This window comes from Miniopterus natalensis, chromosome 18 (genome assembly GCF_054644295.1).
Source record: "Miniopterus natalensis isolate mMinNat1 chromosome 18, mMinNat1.hap1, whole genome shotgun sequence".
In the NCBI taxonomy this organism is placed as follows: domain Eukaryota; kingdom Metazoa; phylum Chordata; class Mammalia; order Chiroptera; family Miniopteridae; genus Miniopterus; species Miniopterus natalensis.
In genome coordinates, this window is record NC_142098.1 from 34,154,494 (window position 1) to 34,177,359 (window position 22,866).

A 22,866-nucleotide genomic window follows, 5' to 3' on the forward strand; every position below is an offset into this window, starting at 1 on the left:
GTTGGTGTTGCTGCCCACATGGGAGCTTCTCTTCTGTGTTATTCTCAGAATCACACACCTGGGTTCAAATCCCACCTCTACCTTAGTTGTTCTGTGACTGGGTTTATTTGTCCCCCCACACACCCCTGGGCCTGTTTTGTCCCTTGGTAAAATGGTCCTGAAAGTAATACTGCCCACACCTGATCATATGCTTGGCCACGTTAGATTTGAAGATTAGGAGTTGTGCTTATATCCTTGGCCTCTGGAGCCTGACTCGGATGCCAGTTCTGCCTCCCTTACTGGCCAGGTGACCTTGGGCAGGTCGTTAAACTCTAAGCCTGTTTCCTCCTGGACTAAATGGCATTGATAATGGTGCCTGCCCAAGAGCTGTTCGGTGCAGCCGTGTATCCTGCCTCTGTTTTCTGCAGTGCTTAGCACACCTAAAGTTCTCACAATTGAGAACATTCCACAAAGCCTTTTAGGACCAGCGGGGGGCAGATAAGTGCATTGATTACAGACAAGTCCACCACCACCACCTCATGTTTAGCACCAATTTTATTGAGCTAGTTTGGTGGCTGTGCCCACCTGGGGAGAGTAGGAGACATGAGGGGAGTTGGGACAGGAGAGCTTTCCCTCGTGGCACACCTTGATCATGGAGTTTGTATGCAAGTGGGCTGAGTGGAGAAGAGGGTGTTGCCTTACAGGAGCCAAGCTTCCCCTGAGGTCTCAGATTCTGCAAGAAACAGTGCCAGTCTGGCCCAAAGGGGAGGTGCTGAGGGGCAGTGCTGGAGGAGGTTGCACGGGCCCCACAGCTGAGTCCCAGAGACTCCCCAAAACAGAAATGGTTCCCTTCGATGCCCCTGGTGGTCCCCTAAAGGGCAGGCTTTTCTGACTGGCCTCTGCTCCCTGCTCGCAATCAGCTTAGCCCGAAAACAGGACAAGAGACACTGTCCCAGATTGTCAGCAGCTTTTCCCCATAAGCAACCCTGTCTTGGCCTTTGTTTTTTGACTCAATCTATCAGCTGACATCCACACATGAGAAAAGGATTTGCAAGCAAAGTAAACATCTCAGTTATTCCTTGAACCCCCTGACTCGGGAAGCTGTGAACAGCCGGGTTGGATCCCTGGTTTCTCGAGCAGCACATGGGCCACGATGCAGAAGCAGCAGCACATGGAGTTTGCTGGAAGCTGGTGGGGAACAAGCCACACAAGACTCCCAGCTGTCCCTGGGCATCCTCTGGCTCCTGGCTACAAAGTTGCCCTTGATTGGCAATGATGTCTGGCAGGTGGTAGTAGGTCCTGGAAGGCCTGATCAGGCTGATGGGCTACGATAGGCGGATCCTCACCCTCACGCTGGAGTGGGTCACAAGCGCGCCGTAGTGCCCCACCCAGGAGCGTGTGTCTCTCCCATACTGCTCAAAAGACACATATCGGATGCCCTTGCCAAAGTTGGTGAAGACGTGGGAGACCTGCATGGGGAAGGAGAGCAACAGAGTGAGGACCTATGGGCTCCTCTTCCTCCACCAACTGGACAGATACTCCCCCAAATCAAGTAGGTGCCAGGCCGTGCTCTAGGCACTGGGGATACAGTACTGAGGAAAGTGACACAAAGACCCTGCCCAGGTGGAGTTGACCATCTAGTAGGGGACCCAGACACTGAAGATAGGTGGGGGTAAGGGGCAGAGGGAATTCTGCAGGAGGGTGGGCTTGTAAAGTGAGTAAGCTGAAGTGACATTTGAGCAGACAGCTGAAGGAGGGGAGAGAGCCATGTGGGGATCTGGAGGAAGAGTGTTCTAGACAGAGGACCGGTCAGTGCAAAGGCCCTGAGGTAGGAGTGTGATGAGCAAGCACAGTGAAGGGAGAAGTAGGAAATGGGTCAAGGAGGTAATCAGCAGATGGTGTGGGGCCTCTGGGCCACAGAAGGGCTTTGGCTTCTGGTTTTTAATCTCTTGGAATTTTTAAGTTGACCTAAAATTCACCTAAGATAAAACGAACCATTTTAAACTGTACAATTCAGCAGTTTTTAGTACATTCACAATGTTATGCAACCATCACCACTATCTAATTCTGGAACATTCCCTCACCCCAGGGAAAAAACCCTCATCATATCCATTAGCCATTACTTCCAATTCCTCCCTCCCCCTAGCTCCTGGCAACCTATCTGCTTTCTGTCTCTGGCTTTGCTTATTCTGGACATTTCATATAAATGTAGTCATACAATATGTGGCCTTTTATGCCTAACTGCTTTCACTTAATACACTGTTTCCAAGATTCAGCCACGTTGTAGCATGGATCTGTACTCATTTCCTTTAATAGCTGCATGATAGGACTTTGGCTTTTGCTCTGAGATACAGTCATGGGAGGGTCACAAGCAGGGGAGGCTGTGATCTGACTCACTTTGTAATGGGATCTTTCTCGATGGTGAGTGTGTTGGGTGGTGGGAGATCAGGAATGGAAACAAGACCACCTGAAAGGTTACTTTGATGACTGACGTGTGATGATATTGACAGCGCAGGTTTGAGTACCATTCTGGGCTTGAATCAGACCCTGCACACTTTAGTGTGACTTTGGACCAGTCACATGACCTCCAGTGCCTCAGTTTCCTCACCTCTAGAATGGGGATAGAGCAAGAATTTTGGTTGCTCACTGCATTCCCAGCACTTAGAGCAGTGCCCAGCACACAATAGGTGCTCAATAAATGTATGCTGAACAACTAAGTTACTGTACTAAAGAGTTAATAGGGAAAACTCTTGGGACAGGGCCCAAGAATTGTTAGCTGTTACTATTATAGATAACCAGCCGTGAGGCAAGCGGAGAAGGGAATCAGAGCAGAGCGAGAGGTTAGGTGCGCCTGGACCCACCTGTCGGCAGCCTCTCTCAGTCCACTGAAGGACCGGGTTGGGTGAGGCCGAGAACTTGACCACTTCATTTTCGTACACGTCCAGAAGGCGGACCCGGAGCCGGTAGATGCAGCCGCAGTTCTCTCGGGCGCCCCACCTGCCAGGTGGGGGTGAGCCTTGATGCCCCCATGACCCACCCAATCTTTCGGTTGGGAGGAGGGAGGCTGAGGGCTGGGCTCCCTGCACTTTGATCTGGGTGGCACACACCCATACCCCATACCTAGAGCTGTCAGTTTGGGATTCCCAGAGGGTACTCCAAGGGTGGGGCCAGAGCCTAGGGGAGGAGCCAGAGCCTAGGGGAGGAGCTTGGGTGTTCCTGGGGTGGGTACTGGAGACTTGGGGTCAGGTGTGGGGGGGGCGAGTATGGTGCTCAGGAGAAACCACAGCTTGAGGGAGGAGGAGACCCAGCAGTTCTGGAGAGGAGCCTGAGAGAGCAGGAATTTGGATGCTCTGGGGAGGAGTCAGAATCTCAGGGAAGAAACTGGATTTTTTGCAGAGGAGGAGAGCTGGAAGGAAGAGTCAGAGCTTTGTGAAGGAACCTGGGAGCTCTCTGGAAAGAAGGGGCTCGACATAGTCCCCACAGGCTCTGAACCAGCCAGTGCCTCTGGCCCAACTCTGCCCCTTCTGAGCCTCTGTTTTCAGGGCACAATGCTCCCAACCTTTCTGAGGCCTTGGTGACCACAAGCCCTTAGGGTCAGGGTGGAGTTGCAGGTAATGGGGGTGGAGTGGGTGACAGGAGATACCTTATTTCAGACCAAGCCAAGCCAGTCAGTGACCCTCTGGGAAGAGGATGGGGAGGAGTGCAGACTGGGGGCTCTGGGCTCCCCGAGGCTCTGCCCTCCCTGGCCCTGCAACTGTGAGAACATTGCTTCCCCTCTCAGCCTCACTATGAAGCGGGCGCAGAAGCAGTGGCCAGCCCATGGAATCGATGGAGGCATGAAATGAGCCTCCTCTGCAGAACTGCTGCCATCACCCATGGTTCTGGGGACAGTTGCCATTCTTCACTCACCAGTCGGCCACACAGATCTCAATCTGGTCACTGTCCAGCAGCTCCTGCCACACCCCCTCCATCACCAAGTCCACAAGCTGCCTCTTGAAGCACCATCTGGGAAGCGGAGATGGTGGGGGGGTGGAGCAGACAGTCACAGCCCAGAAATCACCTCCTCCCAGAAGCCTCTTCTGCCAATCCTGTCAAAGCAGCCCCTCAGGGTTTGCTCTCCAGACAAGATGCGTGATGGGCTGGGCATCCCCATTGGCCTCTCACATCGCTCTACCATTTCCCACCCTGCCCTGGGCTCCAGGAGGCTGGCCTGGATGCAGGCCTGCCCCTAATATTTGTGGGGACCTAGGCATTAGCACAAATGGAGGCCCACGCTGAGCAGGGAATTCTGGGGTCTCCTAACATGGGGGCTCAAGGTATGAGGTTGTATTGCCTGTATGGACTGCTCTCCCTTACCCTCTCCTTCCTGTAGGGTCAGCCTTTACCCCTGCCAGGCCTACGGGTGGTAATGACCCTTCTCCTCACTGTTACTAGCCTGGGGGGCATGTACTATCCTTTGTGGTCTGCCTGCCCTACACCTTTGTAAATAGCCCTTCTCCTGCTTTTGAATATGCCATGATATAGAAATAGTGTCTTACTGGTGAAGAACTGATAAGTTGCCCAGTGGAACAGAACACAGTGCTCAGGGGTAGAACTAGGTATGTATGGGAACTTCATTCCACGGGGAAGGGACGGGTTCTTTAGTAGATGGTGTTGGGGAAAGGGTCAATATACAGAGGTGGGGAGTGGGAACTAGAACCTTAGCTAACACCACATTCAAAGGTGGATTAGTGATCTAAATGTGAAAGATTTACTATGAGATAAACTATGATTTTACTAGAAGAGAGTATAAGAGAATATTGTTAGAGTCTAAGGATAGGAAAGGATTTTTTTTAAAACAATTTCAAAAACAAATTCTAAAGCAAAAAAGGGAGAGATGAATTTGATCATATGAAAATAAGAACAAAGAACACCATGGCACAGTTAATACAGATGGTAGAATGGGAGATTTTTGCAATGTCAAGGATGGACAAGGGACAGACATCTAGAACCTACAAGGAATTATTGTGTATCAACAAGAATAAGACATCAGCCCTATTAGAAAATATGAACAGGCAATTTATGGAAGAGGGAATCCAAAAAGCTAACAAGCACATGAAACATGCTTAATTTGCATGTTTCAATTTAAATTGAAACATGCAAGTTAAAATTAAAACAGCAATGAGATATTACTTCGCCCCTAATATACTGGCAATGACTAGAAAGCTGGATAACGCCATGTGAGAATGAACGGTTGACTATGCCAGCAGAGGACAAGGTATAGGGTAAGAGGATAAAAAGAACCAATCAACCAGACTGTTCTCATGTCTTCAGAGCATTTATCACAATCAGAGGCTCTGGAGCCTGATTACGTGAATTCAAATCCCAGCTCTACCATTTACTAGATGTTGGTTACCCTCTGTGCCTCAGTTTTCCATTACAAAGTGGGGATAACAATACTATCTATGTCACAGGGTTGCTGCCAGGATGAAGAGTTCTATGTAAAGCATCTGCCAGAGAATAAGTACTCTAGTTGTTTGTTGTGTTCTTGTTATTTTACTGTTTATGTGTTTAATGTCTCTCCCCCCTTCATCTAAAATGCAAATGAAAAAAACAGCTGGTTCTTCCTGAATTTTCCTTGTATCTTGACATATAAAACAGTGCCTGAGCCCTGGCAGTGTGCCTCAGTTGTTTGGGGGTCCTCCCATTCACCAAAAGGTTGCCCCTTCGATTCCTGGTCAGGAAACATTCCTGGGTTTCAGGCTAGATCCCAGGTGGGGGGCGTGCAGGAGGAGCAGCTGATTGTCTCACATCGATGTTTCTCTCTCTCCCTTTCTCTCTCTAAATAGCAATTTAAAAATCTTTAAAAACAAACTAAAAAAAAAGTGCCTGGTACATGTTGATTGCGGAAAGGGTGAAGGTGGGTGGGGATGAAGACGGTGGGGTAGTGCCCCCCGCCCTCCCTGAACCTCTTGCCCCAGGAATCAAGGGCCACTCACTCGAAAGAAGTCACGAAACAGGTCTGGGAAGGAGCCCCCGGCACCAGCGTTAGGTTCTTTTCCACCGCCCAGCCGTTCCCGCCGTGTTCCACCTCCCAGCCTCTGAAGCCCTCTGCGGGATACAGCGCGGCTGAGGACCAGGGACGCTCCCGCCACCTCGGCTCCTCTCCCGGCCCCGCCCCCGGCTCCTTCCACCACGGCCCCGCCCCCCCACCCGGCCCCGAGCGCCTCCGGCCTTGGCCCCGCCCACTCGCTTAGGTCCTCCCCCCCGCTGTCTTGCAGGGAGGCCTCAGATTTCCACGCAAGCTCCGCGCCCACCCACACCCAGTCGGCTTCTCCCCAGCCCTCCGCTTGCTCTCCTCTTTAGCCACGCCGACAGTCTGCAGTCCCAGCGCCGCGTGGTTCCTGACACGGCGGTCCCCTGGCTCCTTATGCTGTCTCGCCCGTCCACTTCGTCCCCTCTATTGCGGCCCACAGCCCCTCGCTCCTCCCCGGCCCCTCCCTGGCCTCGCCCACCCAGTTTCCCAAGGGTCTCTCCCTCGGCCACGCCCCCTGACTCGCAGCCCTGGCCCCGCCCCTATTCCTTAGTCCCGGCCACGCCCACTCAACCGCCTCACTGGGTCCCCACCCCACACTTCCGTCGGACCTACCGGCCCCGCCCCTGGCCCCGCCCCCGGCGCTCGGCCCCGCCCCCGGTACCCACGCTCTCCGCAGGAGTTGAAGATGAGGTTGCGGCGGAGGGGCGCCCGCAGGCAGTAGCGCGCCAGGGCGCAGAGCGGGAACTCCTCCTCGTCCTCGCTGCTGGGCGGGCAGCGCTGGGCGACCGCGTAGAGTGCGCGGCCCTCGGCGCTGCGGTCGCGAGCCAGCTGCAGCAGCCACACCGTGGGCCCGTCCACGACGTCGCGCCACGCGCGGCACACGGAGCGGCAGCACGTCACCAACGCGCGCGGAGGCACGTGGCTCAGCACCTGCACCAGCAGCTCGGGGGGCAGCGCGTCCAAGGCCATGGGCGGGTCCGCGGGCAGCCGCCGGCGCGAGGGCCGGGCGCCCATCTCGGGCGGCTGGAGCCCTGCGGGTGGAGAGGGGTTGGTGGGTCAGGGCAGGCTGGCCTCCTCCCACCTCCCCCAGGACGCAGGGTCCCTGCGGCCTGATCGTGATCCCACCGGCTTTAATGGACGGCAGGGGCACTGCCACGGCCGCGAAAACTGGGCACCTCGTTCCTGCCACCCGGCTCCGGAGGGCGATCGGGGGCGAAGGGCTTTTCCTCTTGGGCAAAAGACGGCTAGCCAGACCACGACCCCACCAGGACTGCGGACCGCGGCCTCCATCTCTGGCCTGCGCACCTACATACATGTGCACTTTACATATATGACCATAAGCACACTGAAGACAGACTAGAAAAACCACCTGGGATGAGACCAATTCTACCCCATCCCGCAACCTGTCCCAACTCCTCAGGCCTCTGGAATTCACCAACTATCTCAGTCTCTTCACTGAACATTCCTGTCACCTTGCTCGAAGCAGAGCCCTTCCTAGTGGGTAAATCTCCTCGCTCCTTGGTGCTGCTTCCAGACAACTCTCTCTCCATCCTTCCCCAAAGCCCCAGCTATGAATATTTTCATCAGAGTAGACGGTACCCACCTTGTAAACCATCTGCCGGCCCAGATCACTATTCCTCACTTTATGATTTTAGCTTCAGGTACACTGCCACCCCCTGCTCCCATCATCTTGTTGATTTCCATATCCAGGTTGGCGATCCCTCCTTCTACCCCCCTGCCTCTCTGTTCCCTGGCCTGGCCTCCTCTCAGCACTTCCCTCCCTTGGTCACTCTTAGGCCTTGTCTCAATCACAGCCTCTTCAGAATCTCAATCTCAGGCATCTCTCTCCACCCATCACCTCTCTTTTCAGCTCTCTCAAACCCCCCAGTCCTTCCAAACCACGGTGATCTCCCATCCTAGATGCCTACCCCCTTTTCACTTCCCTTCACTCCTCAGGTCTTCAGTTCTTCCTAATCATTTACATTCCTTGATTAAAGATTAAAAACATTATTTGCATACACCCTGCCTCCTCTGGCTTCCTCCTACACGTGACCCTGGTTAAATTCAGCCCTCCACCTACCCTATGCCAGTACCCACACAGTTTAAAGTAGCTAAAGAACAATACACAACTCCGCTGGCTGGTCTCACTTCAAATTTGTGAACTTGACCCTCAAGCCCCTAAAGCTGTCCGGCAAATAGATTATGTTTCTCTTATCCACCCACTCTTCCTTCCTATAGATAACTATTTCATACCTTCTCCCCATCTCCTATCCCACCACACCACCTTCCACCTCTTCACTCTCTCCTTGCTGCTGCTGCTTCTTTTTTTTTTTTTTTTTTTTTTAAATATGTCTTTATTGATTTAGAGAGAGGAAGGGAGTGGGAGAGAGAAACATCAATGATGAGAGTCATTGACCAGCTAGCTGCCTTCTGCATGACCCCAACTGGGGATCAAGCCCACAACCCAGGCATGTGCCCTGACCGGGAATCGAATCTCAGTCTCCTGGATCCTAGGTCAATGCTCAACCGCTGAGCCACACCGGCCTAGCTCTTTGCTGCCTCTTTTGCAGAAAAAAATACAAGTGATGAGAAGCGAACTTCCACAGGCCCCCACTGCTCCATCTCCCACCTGCCTGCCGGGGGCCCACACGTCTGTGTATGTCTGTCCATCCCTCCTACACACTCCAGGCCATGGTTTCACAGATGTCCCCTTTCTGCACCTTCGGTTCCCCCTCTGCACTGGACCATTCCTCTCAGCCCACACAGCATCATCTCTCTCACCTGAAAACAAACCCTCTCTTGACCCCACCTCCCCTTCCAGTTATGGCCCCATTTCTTTGCTCCTCTTAATAATAAAACATCTCAAAAATAGTTGTCTATACTTGCTGTCTCCGTATTTTCTACTCCTGTTCTCCCCTAAACCTTCTCTAAACAGGCTTTGCTTGTCTCCACCACCCTGAAATGTCAAGGTCACCAATGACCCCCTTGGTGCTGAGCCAATAGTACTGTTCAGCCCTCACCTTGCTTGACCTGTCAGTAGCACCTGACACAGTGGGGTTACTCCTCCTACACTTGGCTCCGGGCCACCACACCCCCCTGCACCCCTCCCATCTGCCCTATGGTTGCTAGTCAGCCTCCTTGGCTGTTCCTCCTCCCTCTAATCTTGCAAAGGCAAAGTTCCACATTCGAATCCCCTCTGCCCTCCATCAACACTCAATCCCTTGGGGATTTCATCCATTCTCCTCACTTCTCACCTGGGCCATCTCTCTCCCCGCTTCTTTCCCCAACTCTCTGATCCTCATAAGCAGCCAGGTCAGAGGTGAATACCTGCGTCAGATCCTGTCCCTCCCTTCTCAGATTCCTCCTGTGGCTCCATCTCACTCAGGGTAAAGGCAAAGTCCTCCCTGGGGCCCACAAGGCCCCACATGGTCAGCCCCCCTCACCTCCCTGCCCTCATCTGTCCCTCACTCACTGCCCCAGCCACACCAGCCTCCACACCTCAGGGCCTTTGCATGGGCTATTTCCTCTGCCTGGATCCAGAGGATTTTTTGCTCGCCTCTGTACTTACTTCAAGTTTGTGCTCAAATGTCAACTTCTCCATGAGACGTTCCTGGCCACCTTATTTATAATTTCAGAGCCTCATGACCATCACCTACTCTCCCTCCCCTGTTCCTTACTTTATTCTTCTCTCAAGCTCCTGTCGCCTTCTAACACACTCCGCACCTAAGTATGTATAATTTTCTTAATGATCTTTTATTATCTAAATATCTGTGGACACTGTAACCACCATGAAGACAGAACTATTGTTCTTTGCATACTGCACACCACAGTGTCCACGCCAGTGCCTAACACATAATACGTGTCCAACAAAGAGATTAAATGAACGAATGAGTGAATCATCTCGCTAGTAACCCACGACACAGATCAGGAAACTGAGGCACAGTGAGGTGAAACACCTTTATTCAGCAAGAACTCAATGATTAGCTAAAGACCTAGTGAGAAACTCATTTCATTTCTCCATCAGGGGCAGAACAGCCTAGTAGTAAAAGCCTTGAGCCTGGCCCTGGTTGGGTAACTCAGTTGGTTAGAGCATCGTTCCGATGCGCCAAGATTTCAGGTTCGATCCTCCGGTCAGGGCACATACAGGAAACCACCAATGATGCATAAACAAATGGAACAACAAATCAACGTTTCTCTCTCTAAAATCAATCAATAAATTAAAAAAGCCTTGTGCCTGGGTTTGAGTCCCAGCTATGCTTCCTGTTAGTTACATGACCAAAGTTACTTCACTTAACCTCCATGTGCCTCAGTTTCCTCTTCCGAAAATGGGGATGTTAATGGCACCTACTTCTGAAGTAAAACCACTGGGGTCTCCTAAGTAAGTGACATTAATTTAACATTAAGCACTAAATTGTGTTAGCTACTCTTATCACACATCATAAAAAGATGACAAGCAACCATTTAGTAATGATATTTTCATCTGGTGACATTTACTGGGCCCTTATTAAGCCGCTGTGACATTTCAGCTGGATCATCTCACTGAGTCCCATCATCTTGTTTTAATAGCCAAAACGATCCTTGGAGGTCGCCCTGGGTTAAGAGGCTGCAATGATCTAATGCTTGTTCTATTACCTGATGCCAGTAAGTGCTCGATTTCTGTCAGCTGTTGAGACTTTTAAATAAATTGATTAAGGTCTTGTTAAGAAATAAGCCTGTCTCAGGCAAGAGGTCTGTGGACATGGCAAGAAGCCTGACACCTCTTCACCCCCCTACAGAGTGACTCAGTTGTGGAGACAGGCTTGAGAAACTAGGGTGTGCTTTGCTCCAGGTGGCTATTAGCTGCATGAAGAATTAGCTGCAATTTACAATCAAGTCCACCAGCTTGCCTGGCCAGATGTGAAATTCATGGAGTGCAGCTCCCTGGGTGGGGTGTGCAGTGGTATTAAATACATTTATAATGTGTGTGACATCACCACCATCATCTCTAGAACACTTTCCATCTTTTAAAACAATAATTCCTCCCCTGGCCGGTTTGGCTCCATGGCTAGAGCGTTGGCACATGGACTAAAGGGCCCCGGGTTCGATTCTGGCCAAGGGCACGAAACTTGGTTGCAGGCTCGATCCCCGGCCCCAGTCGGGACTCATGTGGGAGGCGACCAATCGATGCGTGTCTCTCACATTGATGTTTCTCTCTCCCTCTCTCCCTTCCACTCTCTTTGAAACAGCAATGGAAAAAATATCTTAGGGTGAAGATAAAAAATAACAATTAAAATAAATAATTCCCCATTACGCCTTCCCTTCCGCCCCCAGTAACCACTAGTCCTTTATTTCCGTGTTGTTGTTTAATCTTCACCCGAGGATATTTTTTCCATTGCTTTTCAGAGAGTGGGAAGGAGAGAAACATCGATGCATGTGTCAGAATTTCCTTCCTTTTTAAGGCTGAATAATATTCCATTGCTTATCCGTTTATCTGCCGATGGACGAGGGTTGCTTCCACATGTAAGCTGTTCTGACCACTGGTATTTTTGCTGGTGTACTTTTATATCATTTTACTTAAAAATTTGGAATCTTTTGCATCTTGAGATTGTGATCAACGATTCAATGACTCGCTGATGAACATACGTGCTGAACTGCAAGCAGAACTCTGCGGAGAATTCCAGGCCGCACTCAAGTTTCAACCTGGGCCGAGGGATGCTCATCCAGAGGGCTGGCCGCGGGCGCCCGTTTACAGAAGCCCGTCAGACTGCGCATCTGCGCACTTTTTATGAAAGGTTTAAAGAAAGAAGGAGGGCCATAAAATGAGACCACGGTCCGTGGAAAGGAACAAAAGATGCTCAAAAACCTCTCCCCAAAGTTATCAAACATAAGATAGGGCTGCTTTAAAATGAAGTAAACTGTTTAGAGCACCTTTCTCTCTCTTCTCAGCAGTCCCTCAACTTGTATAGGGCCAGAGGCCTTTTTATGGTGGCTGGAAAATCGTGCACAAAAATAACCCATGACTCAGTGAAGACACCATTGACACGGTTTCTTTGCTGCCGTGATGCCCACAATAACCATTATAATTTTTTTTTCCACAGCTCAGAGATCGACTGGGCTCAGCTAAGCAGCTCTTCGGGCTGCACGCAGTTGCCCTCAGGCAGAGCCCGGGGCTGTGTCACCTGAAGGCTTCCTCAGTCCTATGTCTATCACCTGGGGTGGGGAGGCTCCAACAGCTGGGGCTGCACAGCCAGTTTTCCATCTCCACGGGGTCTCTCCAGCTAGGCTATACTTCTTCCAGGGTATACACTTTGACAGAGACCAAATAATACAATTTCATTTTCAAGGCTCATGACTCATTGAAGTTTCATTTTATAGTGTTCTTACTTTTTATTAATTTTAACCATCTTATTTCAATTAATTTTTATTTTTATTAATTTGATCAACTGTTATATTAGAATAACTTATATGTAACTCAGGTATTTATCAATGTTCTTACTTGAGGTGATATTTATACATTTTAGTGCTTGATATGTCGTTTCACTTTTTTAAAATGAATTTGGAAGACTGAACTGTTACTATGAAGAGCAATATGTCAGTATTAGGCTGAAAAATACTCACGGGCATTATCATTGTCTCCCCTTCTTAGGAGTGTTTGTTCACTGTATAATTATTTCAACTTTCTGTATGCTTGACAATTTTCCTTTTTTAATCCTCACCTGGGGATATTTTTTCCATTGCTTTTCAGGGAGTGGAAAGGAGAAACATCAATGTGAGAGACACATTAATTGGTTGCCTCCTGCACTCACCCCGACTGGGGCTGGGGATCAAGCCTGCAACTGAGGTACATGTCCTTGGCCAGAATCAAACCTGGGACCCTTCAGTCCTCGGCGGACACTCTAACCACTGAGCCAAACCAGCTAGGGCTTGACAATTTTCAGAATAAAATCACAGGGGTAAAAAGATCCAACTGGCAAAGAGCCTGTGTCCATAAAGCTATTAGGACCCTTCTGCATGGGGCAGGCAGCATCTCAGGGTTACTGCCCCCAGCAGGATGAGTGATCAGGAGCTCCCATATGGAAGCAGAGGATACGGGTTCAAATCCTGATTCTGCCTCTTCCTGGACAGGTCATCTCTCAGGTATGTTGCTGACCTCCAAGACTTGTGTGTAATACAGGGATAACGATTGCTCTGCTTCAAAGGATTACAGGAGCAGTGAAGGACAAATATCCCTAAACCTGCCTAGGATGCAAGGAGTAAGACCCAAAGGTAATAAAACAATGAATAGGTTTTAGCCCCTTTTTAAAAAATATGTTTATTGATTTCAGAGAGAGGGAGGGAGAGAGAAACATCAATGATGAGAGTCATTGATCGGCTGCCTCCTGCACGCCCCCTGCTGGGGATCGAGCCCACAACCCGGGCATGTGCCCTGACGGGGAATCAAACTGTGACCTCCTGGTTTATAGGCCGATGCTCAACCACTGAGCCAGGTAGGCCAGGTGGGTTTAGCTCTTGAGGATTTGATCACCTGAATTAGGAACCTATGGTGAGATGCCCTCCGTGGATTCACCTTGGAGAGAGGGAAAACGGGAGAGGGGAGTGGGTACCTAAACTCTGACAAGTACCCGCAGCACTCATGTTGAACTTGAACTCTTGAGGGAGAACAAGTAAGTAAGCCACCAGGCCAATGTCCAACAGTACCCCCTGGACACATAGTCACCAGCGGAAGCTGGGGTATGTCGGTGTTGGGGCTCAGGGTGCATTTCTGTTGTGTGTGCACACATGCATGTCTTTCCATTTATATTTACACAGGAGTCCTATTGCTCCCCAGGATGTGTACCTTAAAAAAGAAATTACCTTTATTGATGTATAATTTACATCCAGCGAAATGCACACGTTTCAAGCGTATAATTTGAGTTTTAACGACTGTATACAAGCATGTGACCATCACCACAACCAAGGTCCAGAACATTTCTATCACTCCAAAAGGTTTGCCCGTTTGCCGTCAACTCCAACCCTCACTCCAAGGCAACCGCTAATCCTCTCTCTGTCACTACAAATTCAATTTTCTTTTCTAGAATTTCACATAAATGGAATCATACGGTGTGCCAGTTATCGATTTACTGCCTCACAGTCCCAAGTTGCTAAACTGGAGTTTGGCCCTTTCAGTCTTTTCCCTTGGCTGGCTGACGTGATAACCTTTTCCGGTAGAGGGAGCCAGAGAGATGTTGCAAGAGGGAAGGATTTTGCTTCCAGCTTCCAGATGTGGTTCCCCAGGGCAGGCAGCTTCTCCTGCCCAATCCTGCAGTGTGCACGCTTCTCCAGTGGTTGGCAGTGGGCAGCACCCCAAATGCAGCCAGCACCTCCCCCTGGCACCCACCTCAGGTGGTTTCTTAGCCAAGTGCCTCTGGCGAGACACTTCTTTGTGAACTGCTTTCTCTAGCACTGCTAGAGAACTGACTTCTGGTAAGTTCCAGAGGGTGGATTTCCAGCAGGTTCCACAAGTACAGCACTATAGAGATTCCTTTGCCCTTTAGTGAGTCAAGGCCAAGCGTTTTCCAATGAGATCAGGTCCCGGGGACCGTCATGGAGCTGTCTTAGATCTTAGGGTTAGTGCTCCTTCTATCTGCTGTTTCTACATTCTTTAGCATTCTCTTTATTTCTTAGCAACCAATCCCTCTTACTCTAATCCCCTGTTACAATTCATAACTATGTATATTAAGCATTCTCTCTTCAAATTACTGTGTGGACTGACAAATATAGTATATGATCCCTGTGTCTTCTTTCACTATAATGACTGAATGATTCATCCACACTGTTGCACGGATCAGTCAGTGGCCCATTCCTTTTTATTGCTGAATAGCATCCCATTGAACAGATAAACTAGTCTGTTTATCCACTCACCATGATGGACATGTGGGTTGTTTCCAGTTTGGGACAATTATGAATAAAGCTGCTATAAACATTCAGGTACAAGTGTTTATTTATGTGGGTATATGATTTCATTTCTCATGAGAAAATGGCTGGGAGTGGAATTCTTGGATCATGTGGTAAGTGTATATTTCCCTTTTCAAAAACAAACCCCAACAGTTTTTTTTTCAGCCTGATTGTGCAATTTGCATTCTCATCAACAATGTTTGAGAGCTGCTGTTGTCAGCACCTGGTATTGTCAATCTTTTTAGTTTTAGACAGACTGGCTTCCTTCTCAATACCTTCGGGAGGTTTTCCTCTACCTGACATTCTCCCTCATTCACCTTAACTCTTTGCTCTGGAACTGTAGTGCCCGTGCTCTTTCTAACCTGCAACAAACGGTTACATGAAAATCATCAGTAAGACAAGATTAAAATCCTTTGCTCTTTGGAATTATTTTTGTGTTCAGAGTCAGTGTGGCTTTCCTTTCAAGAAGGCAGAAAGAGATACGGATAACCAGGGCCATACTGGCCTATGTGAGCCTTTGGGTAGATTTTTTTTTTAAGGGCAGCCCTTTTGGGTGAATGCAACCCTGGAGTCACAGGGCCTGGTGGTCAGAGCAAGGTCTGGATCTGAGCCTCCACTCCCACCGCCACCCCAAGCAAGTCTCATAATAATAACAGCCTATAGGTGCCTGGCCTGTGCTAGATGCTCTGGAAACAGTATCCCAGGAATCCCAAGCTGAAATGCCTACAAGAGACAGGCAGTATTCTAAACGAGGCCGACTAGGTGGGAGGAACAGGGAGTGGTGAAGACTTGGGCAAATCAGAGAGAACAGCCCAACTGGAGGCTGGGCCAATACTCACTCTGCCTGCTTTACTGCCAGGTAGGAAGGTGGGCCCAGTTTGGCCACATCTTCCAGTTTTTCAAAAGAAACCGGAAATCCCAGTTTTTATGTGAAATCACCCATTTTTAAATGTCAGAAATGTATTTGAAAAATTAAAGCACAGTATGGGCCAGGTAAGACATCTGCAGACACAGGAACAGACTGCGGTGGCTGTTTTGTGGCTTCTGTATGATCCCAGTTGACCTTCACACTAGGAAGAAATTGGGGCCCAGAGAGGTGAAATGACTCACATAAGGCCACACAGCAGTCAGAGCGGAGTGGGGCTTGGATCTAGGCAGTGTGCTCTCCCTCCCAAAGGGCATCCTCTCTATGTACAGCAAAGAAATTAAAAAGCAAAGTGAGCAGGAACAAGACCATTAACATAATGAAATGTCGATATATCTTTGAAAGAAAGCAGATAGAAGTGTGGAGGCTGGCACAGAACTAAGGTGGGGACTGTGAAGCCTCCAGGACTCCCAGAGGCCCTGGACCCAGAATCAGAGGTTCAAGGGGCCCAGGCTGGGGTAGGCACACAGGTCAGGAGAGAGCAGAGTGAGGACAGAGATTAGTTCATCTTTGGAAAAACTGTGCCTATTGGCTCCCTGATCCCTCTCCTCCCTCCCTCAGGCTCTGCCACTCAGATCGAAGGCTGCCAAAAATTAAAGCTATGAGAAACTGCAGGAAAAACAAAATACTGTTTAAGAAATCATCGTTCAAATATGATATACACTAACCTGTATCCACGTCTTGTCCACTTGAAAAAGTGCAACAAAAAGGAATCCATTTGACTTGGGGGCATTCTCCTTACAGTAGCCCTGTTTATTAGTTTTCATGAGGAGAAGACTCCTTTTTTTTAAGATATAACTGATATACAACATTTTGTAAATTTAAGGTATACAATGTGTTGATTTGATACATTTACATATTGCAATATGATTGCCACTGTTCGCTCTAGCTAACACCTCTATCCAGTCACATAATTATTTCTTTTTTGTGGTAAGAACATTTATAATCTGGCCTCTTAGCATAAAGATTGTCTTTTCAACAAATGGTGCTGGAAATCTATATGTAAAAAGGTGAATTTAGTCCTTTACATCACACCATACACAAATATCAATTCAAAATGAATCACAGACCTAAATGTAACAGTTATAACTCTTTAAAAGTTTTTAGAAGAAAACAGGAGAAAAATCTCATGATCTTTGGTTAGGCAAAGATTTCTTAGATACAACACCAAAAGTATAATTCATTAAGGAAATGCAAATTAAAATCAAAATGAGACACCACTTCATGCCCACTTAGAACTGCTAATGTTCAAAAGGTTGGTGAGGATGTGGAGGAACTGGAACCCTCACATATTGCTGGAAGGAGCAGAAAATGGTACAGCCACTTTGGAAAACAGGCAGTTATTTTAACAGTTGAATGTTAAAAAAAAGAAAGTTAAATATAAACTACATTGAAACCCAGCAATTCTACTACTAGACTATCTACCCAAGAGAAATGAAAACATACGTCCACAGACTTGATTGCAAATGTTCATAGCAGCTTATAAATCTGGAAACAATCCTTATTGTCCATCAACTGGTGAAAAGATAAATAAAATGTAGTCCATCCATACCATGGAATACTATTGTTCAATGATATAAGGAATAAAGTACTGCTACACACTACAATATGAATGAACCCCAAAACAGTATATATGCTAAGTTAAAGAAGCCACATACTGCATGATGTATTTATATGAAATGTCCAGAAAAGACATATTTAAAGATACAGGAAGTAGATGAGTAGTTGCCTGGGGCTGGGCATGGGAACAGAGAGTGACCACGAATAGGCACAAGGGATATTTCGGAGGTGACAGAAATGCTCCAAAACGGTGGTGATGGCAGCACAATTCTGTAAATTCACTAAAAACTGCTGAATTGTACACTTAAAAGAGCTGAATTTCGTGGTATGTAAATTATACCTCAATAAAGCTGTCCGAAAAAAACCCTGCAAATTTTATACAGTTAAAGCGTGTAAGACTTACACGTGGTAACAGAGCAGACTGTCGATGTCATGGACCTCGACAGACAAAAGGGGGGAAATGAGAGGTGGGGGGAGGGGGACCAAGATGCTGGGCTCACCTACTTTATATCATCCTGGGAATCAAGAGCTGCCAGAATAAAAAGAAAAAACAATAGAAGTGAAGCATAAAGTGTAAAGTTACAAAGGTAAATAAGAAATGATCTAAACAAAGTACAGTTATTAAAAATTGAAGCAGGGCCCGGCCGGGCGTGGCTCAGTGTTTGAGCATGGACCTAGGATCCAGGAGATCGAGGTTCGATTCCCGGTCAGGGCACATGCCCGGGTTGCGGGTTCGATCCCCAATGACTCTCTCATCATTGGTGTTTCTATCTCTCCCTCTGCTGCCCTCTCCCTGAAGTCAATTAAGGTATATAAAAAATAAAATAAAATGTTAAAAAAAAAAAAAATTTGAAGCAGGGAGAGACGCGGTGGGTTAAATGCCATCTTTCACAGCAGGCAGTAATAGACGGTTTGGAATTTCTCTGTTTCTCTGCATTTCACTGCCATCGCCCTCTCATTACCCAGCCGCCCTCCGGGCCACAGCGCGGGTGAAACGGAGGCAGTTACTTGGCTTTTTGGTATATTCTAATTTAAATGTAATGAACATCATGTGTAATGAAGATCGAGGCCTGGCCCTCGACAAATGTCAGCTGCCGCTGTGACCCTGTGACTGTGATTAGCAGTCTGTGTGGGCACACGCACGTGTGGGGCCAGGCGGCCACCGCAGCCTTGACTAGAGGAACGTGGGCTAAGGGGAGACGTGCTTAGGAAGTGACGGGATGAGACGGAGCAGGACACAAAACTGCACCAGTGGCAAGATCACAGTCATCTGAGGAATTTTAAACAAGGAAAAATGCCCTGGCCTGTTTGGTTCAGTTGGTTGAGCGGCCTCCTATGCACCAAAAGGTCGCCGGTTCGATTCCCCATCAGGGTACAGGCCAGGGCTGTGGGCCTGATCCCCAGTAGGGGGCAATCCCCAGTGCAGGAGGCAGCCCATGGATGTTTGATGTTTCTCACATGGATGTTTCTCTCTCCCTCTCCCTTCGTCTCTCTAAAATCAGTAAAAACATATTTTTGGAAAAAAAAGGGAAAAGTACAAGCCAAGTTCAAAATCCATCTGTAGAAAAAAGAGGGAAGGGCCCCAAAGCAGTTAGGATAGTAATAGCAGTTATTGGCAGGTGAGCAGACTAGGGTAATTAAGAAAAACCCTTCACGAAATACAAATAGCTACTGTTAACTGCACACGAACCCTGCTCTAGAGCATGGGAAGTGCTTACAGAATCTCCCAGAAGTCCCACAAACCACCCCAAGAGGGAGGCGCTGTTTTTCAGCCGGGGAAACTGAGGCTTGAAGGAGGGACTCAACAGATCCAACGTCCCCGGACAAGTGAGTGGCAGAATCAGGATTTGAACCTCAGCGTGGAGGCCTGGGTTTGTGCCACTGTGCACATATCTTCATCTCGTTCTCAGTTTCTAAATTGCCTTTCTGGTCCCCCAATTTTTACCATAAAAATTTCTTCGTATAGAAAAGTTGAAAGGATAGGAAAACGAACATTCACTTTGCCGTATTTGCTTTCTCTCTTTCGATGAACTCTGAAAGCTATCATGTGCAGCTTCTTAAAAATGGTAAGGTCGTTCCATAGGCCCAGCTGCGGCCCCACTCAGCTGCCTCCGCATACTCAGCGCGTGAACCATCTCCCCCCTTGTCCCAAGGTTTTTCTTCTCCCTAACAAGGTCGGGGCCTCACACAGTGTTGGGATGGTTTTGTCTCCTTAATCCCTTTTAGTCTAAAACAGTGCTCTGCCTTTTCCATTTTTTCCTCAAGAGATTATATTATTTTTAATCATAGAAAAAGACAAAAATACCCAACCCAAGACAGACCCACTTCTCTTTGATTTGTGAACCATATGTCTAAGTTGACTGGATAAAAATAGCATTGAAATAAATATAAAAATTTTATTTCATAAAAAAAATGGATTTTTTAGCAGACTCCTCAGCCAGGCCTCATAAAAAAAATGGGAGTCAACAGATCATATATATATTTAATGGAACAAGAAATACCAGTTTAAATTTTATGTGACAAAAGTAGCCAATAGAGAAGCCAAAAGGAATGCTGTGGTTACACAGGGGGCAGGGAGCTGGGCAGGGATGAAAGCTGTCCCCACCTATTTAGCAAGGGATTAGTGGACATTGCCTAAAAGTTGATAAACTAAGAAACAATCCAAGAATTTGCTTTAAGGATCTGGAAATAACTCCCGGGGGGGGGGGGGGGGGGGCGGGCAGAAAAAGGTTTGAAGTGATGTACCACGGATCACAAGCTACTTCTGCCATTTTTGAAAAGTAATTTAATCCCGCACATTTTTAACTGGTTGCGGGGCTGGGGGGGGGGGGGGGTTAAAGGGCTGTTATCTGTCGTGCAAAGCTCTGTCCTGTTTGTCTTTTGTTCTTGTGTGTTACTGGGGCATTTAAAAAGTTGCATTTATTTTAAAAGTAGGTTCGTCATCTGGCAGTCTTTCAAACAGGGAGTAAATAAATGCTGTCTAAACTCGACCTAACAGCTTGCGGAGTGTGAAAAATACGACTGAAGAGCAAAAGTTAACGTAGGAGGACAGGACTGAACTTGGGAGGAGCGGCCGCCGCTGCAAACACGCCGCGCCCCAGCCGCCGGGTCGCGCGGGCGCTGCGCGCTCCAAGGCTCCGGCCCGCGGGCTGCGCGGGGGCCGCCGCCCGGAAAAACGAAAACCGCTGTTGGCAAAAGCGGTCAGACTCGCCGCGGCTGCCGCGACCCGCGTGGGCCGGCCGCTCGGGGCCGGGGTTCCCGTAACGGTGGCCTCCGCGCACGGGCGGCGGCCCGGGGAGGCGCTGGCTCCAGACCACCCGTCTAAAGGGCAAAGCGACCTGGGCCTTTCCAAGTGCGTCGCGTCACTAACTCTGGACTGACGGGGACGCCCTTCAGCAGCGACAGCCCGGGACGCCGGAGGGCTGGGAAGGGGCGCTAGGGGGCAGGGCTCCCGGGGGTCCGCTCCTCGGGGCAGGGCCGGAGGGGGGGGGAATCCTCCCGGGGGCGCCCGACCTGGGAGTGGGGCCGGGTCCCGCGCTCACCTGGCGGCCCGCTCGGAGGCGGCAGCGGGCTCGATCCCCTTCCTCACATAGCTCTGGGAGGCAGTCGGGGGGGCTCACCGAGGTCGGCGCCGCCCAGGGAACCCCGACGGCCGTGCGGTCCTCTCCGGGGACGGGGGACTGAAGGCGGGCGGCGGGGGCCGGCGGCTCCGAGACCCCGCGGCTCCGAGACCCCGCAGCGGGCGGGAGCGACGCAGGGGCGGGACCCCGGAGAGCCGCCGGCGCCGGGGGCGGGCCCAGCTGCTGGCGCGCGGAGACCCAGCCCCGCGCTCGGCGACCCGGGGCCCGCCCCTTAGGGGGCTTGCACTTTCCCCACGTGGTCATCCCCGGCCCCGGGCGCCCTGCCACGTGAGCCCCCGGGCCCCAGCGCGCACCCCGGGCACCTCCTCGGCGCGAGTTCCCCCTTCCCGGCGCCCCCGCCTGGGAGTGGTCCCCGCCGTCCCTCCCCCCGAATCCCTCTTCCCAGCCTGCCGCCTACGGCCGCCTCCGCCGTTCAAAACTTCCCTCTCGCCATCTGTCCGCGGCTGGGAAGCGGCCTGGCTGTGGCTCCTGGGCCCGACTGAAGAAGCGCTTGGATGAAATTCCCATCCACGTGTATTTTCAGTGTGTCCCTGGCGTAGGTTCTCAGAGACTCGGACCCCCGAGGGAGAACTCTGAACCTTCCTCTTTGGCTGTGCCTAGAGAAAAGCAATGTAGAAATCAAAGAACCAGTTATTTGAGAGAGGCAACATCAAACTACTAGTTTTTAAATAGTTTAACTGCTTCTGGATCAGCAGAGTACTGATTATCTTTCCCCAAGCTGAAAGTGCTGCATCGATTACCATTTTCTGGGCATGACCTATTATGCCCATGGCTCCAGCCTGGAAAATAATTACCTAGGAAAAACAAAATCTTTATCAGTGGCTTCCAAGTATTCCACAGAAGCCCACAGTTCTACTACGGGTTCCCCTTTTTAGAAAGCAGTCCTTGAAAGGTACCATTAATAGTCATTAACGTGTTGTTCCGTGGTTAGACCCTCAGTCTGCACACTGAAGGGCCTTGGGTTGGATTCCTTGTCAAGGGCAGGTAGCTGGGTTGCAGGTTCTATCTGCGGTCCCCTCCTGGCGAGTGTGGGAGGCAACCAATCCATGTGTCTCTCTCACATCAGTGTTTCTCTTTCTCTCTCTTTCCATCTCTCCCTCCCTCCCTTCCACTCTATGTAAAATCAGTGGAAAAGTATCTTCAGGTCAGGACTAATGCACACACACACATAGTCATTACCGTGTACAATAAGCCCACTGTGATATGATTTATAATAAAAAATATATATTTGGTCTTCATCACTATTCCTGGCACAGAGCTCCTGATGGTAGCAATAAAGGTGTCTTTTGGAAAGGCCCCAGGTAACCTAAGTTTGGGGGCTGGTTGCCTGGGGGCTCAACCAAGTGATTAGAGGGTTAGAACTTTCCATCCCACCCACTCCCAACCCTAACCTCAGAGAACCGGAGAGGGGCTGGAGGTGAAACAAAGGGCAATGATTTAATCGATTATGACTCTATAAGAAAACCTCCATGAAAACCCAAAGAACAGGGTTTGAAGAGCTTCTGGGTTGGTGAACACATGGAGATTGGGGGAGAGTGGCATGCTCAGGGAGGTTATGGAAGTTCTGAGCCCTTTCCCAATAAGCCCTACACATCTGGCTGTTACTGAGTTATATCCTTTTATAATAAACAAATAATATGGTTAAGTTAAAAAAAAAAAGCAGCCCAGGCCTGTTCTTAAATTGAAACTTTAAAGCACACATCCTATTTTTTTTTGAAAGATTTTTTATTGACTTTTTTAGAGAGAGAGGAAGGGAGAGGGAGAGCGAGAGAGAAATATCGATGTGAGAGGGAAACATCTATTGGCTGCTGACTGCATGTCCCCACCTGGGA

General features: G+C 49.4%; 1 protein-coding gene across 1 annotated transcript; it reads right to left on the minus strand.

Annotated features, from left to right (window-relative positions):
• Positions 1-516: 516 nt before the first annotated feature.
• On the minus strand, positions 517-21,058 carry LOC107532197 (F-box only protein 17). Its single transcript, XM_087826683.1, has 6 exons — positions 20,936-21,058; positions 6,661-7,026; positions 5,958-6,069; positions 3,889-3,984; positions 2,841-2,976; positions 517-1,448 (listed from the first exon to the last, which is right to left on the minus strand). Exons 2-6 carry the CDS (start codon positions 7,007-7,009, stop codon positions 1,305-1,307), a joined length of 837 nt encoding a protein of 278 aa, XP_087682809.1. The 5' UTR covers positions 7,010-7,026; positions 20,936-21,058; the 3' UTR covers positions 517-1,304.
• Between the last annotated feature and the right edge of the window lie 1,808 nt (positions 21,059-22,866).

Coding starts and splice junctions, on each gene's coding strand:
- LOC107532197 (XM_087826683.1), bottom strand. CDS start 7,009: ATGGGCGCCCGGCCCTCGCGCCGGCGGCTGCCCGCGGACCCGCCCATG. Junction 6,070..6,660: donor CTTCAACTCCTGCGGAGAGC/GTGGGTACCGGG, acceptor TGTATCCCGCAG/AGGGCTTCAGAGGCTGGGAG. Junction 3,985..5,957: donor TGTTTCGTGACTTCTTTCGA/GTGAGTGGCCCT, acceptor TCCGCTTCCCAG/ATGGTGCTTCAAGAGGCAGC.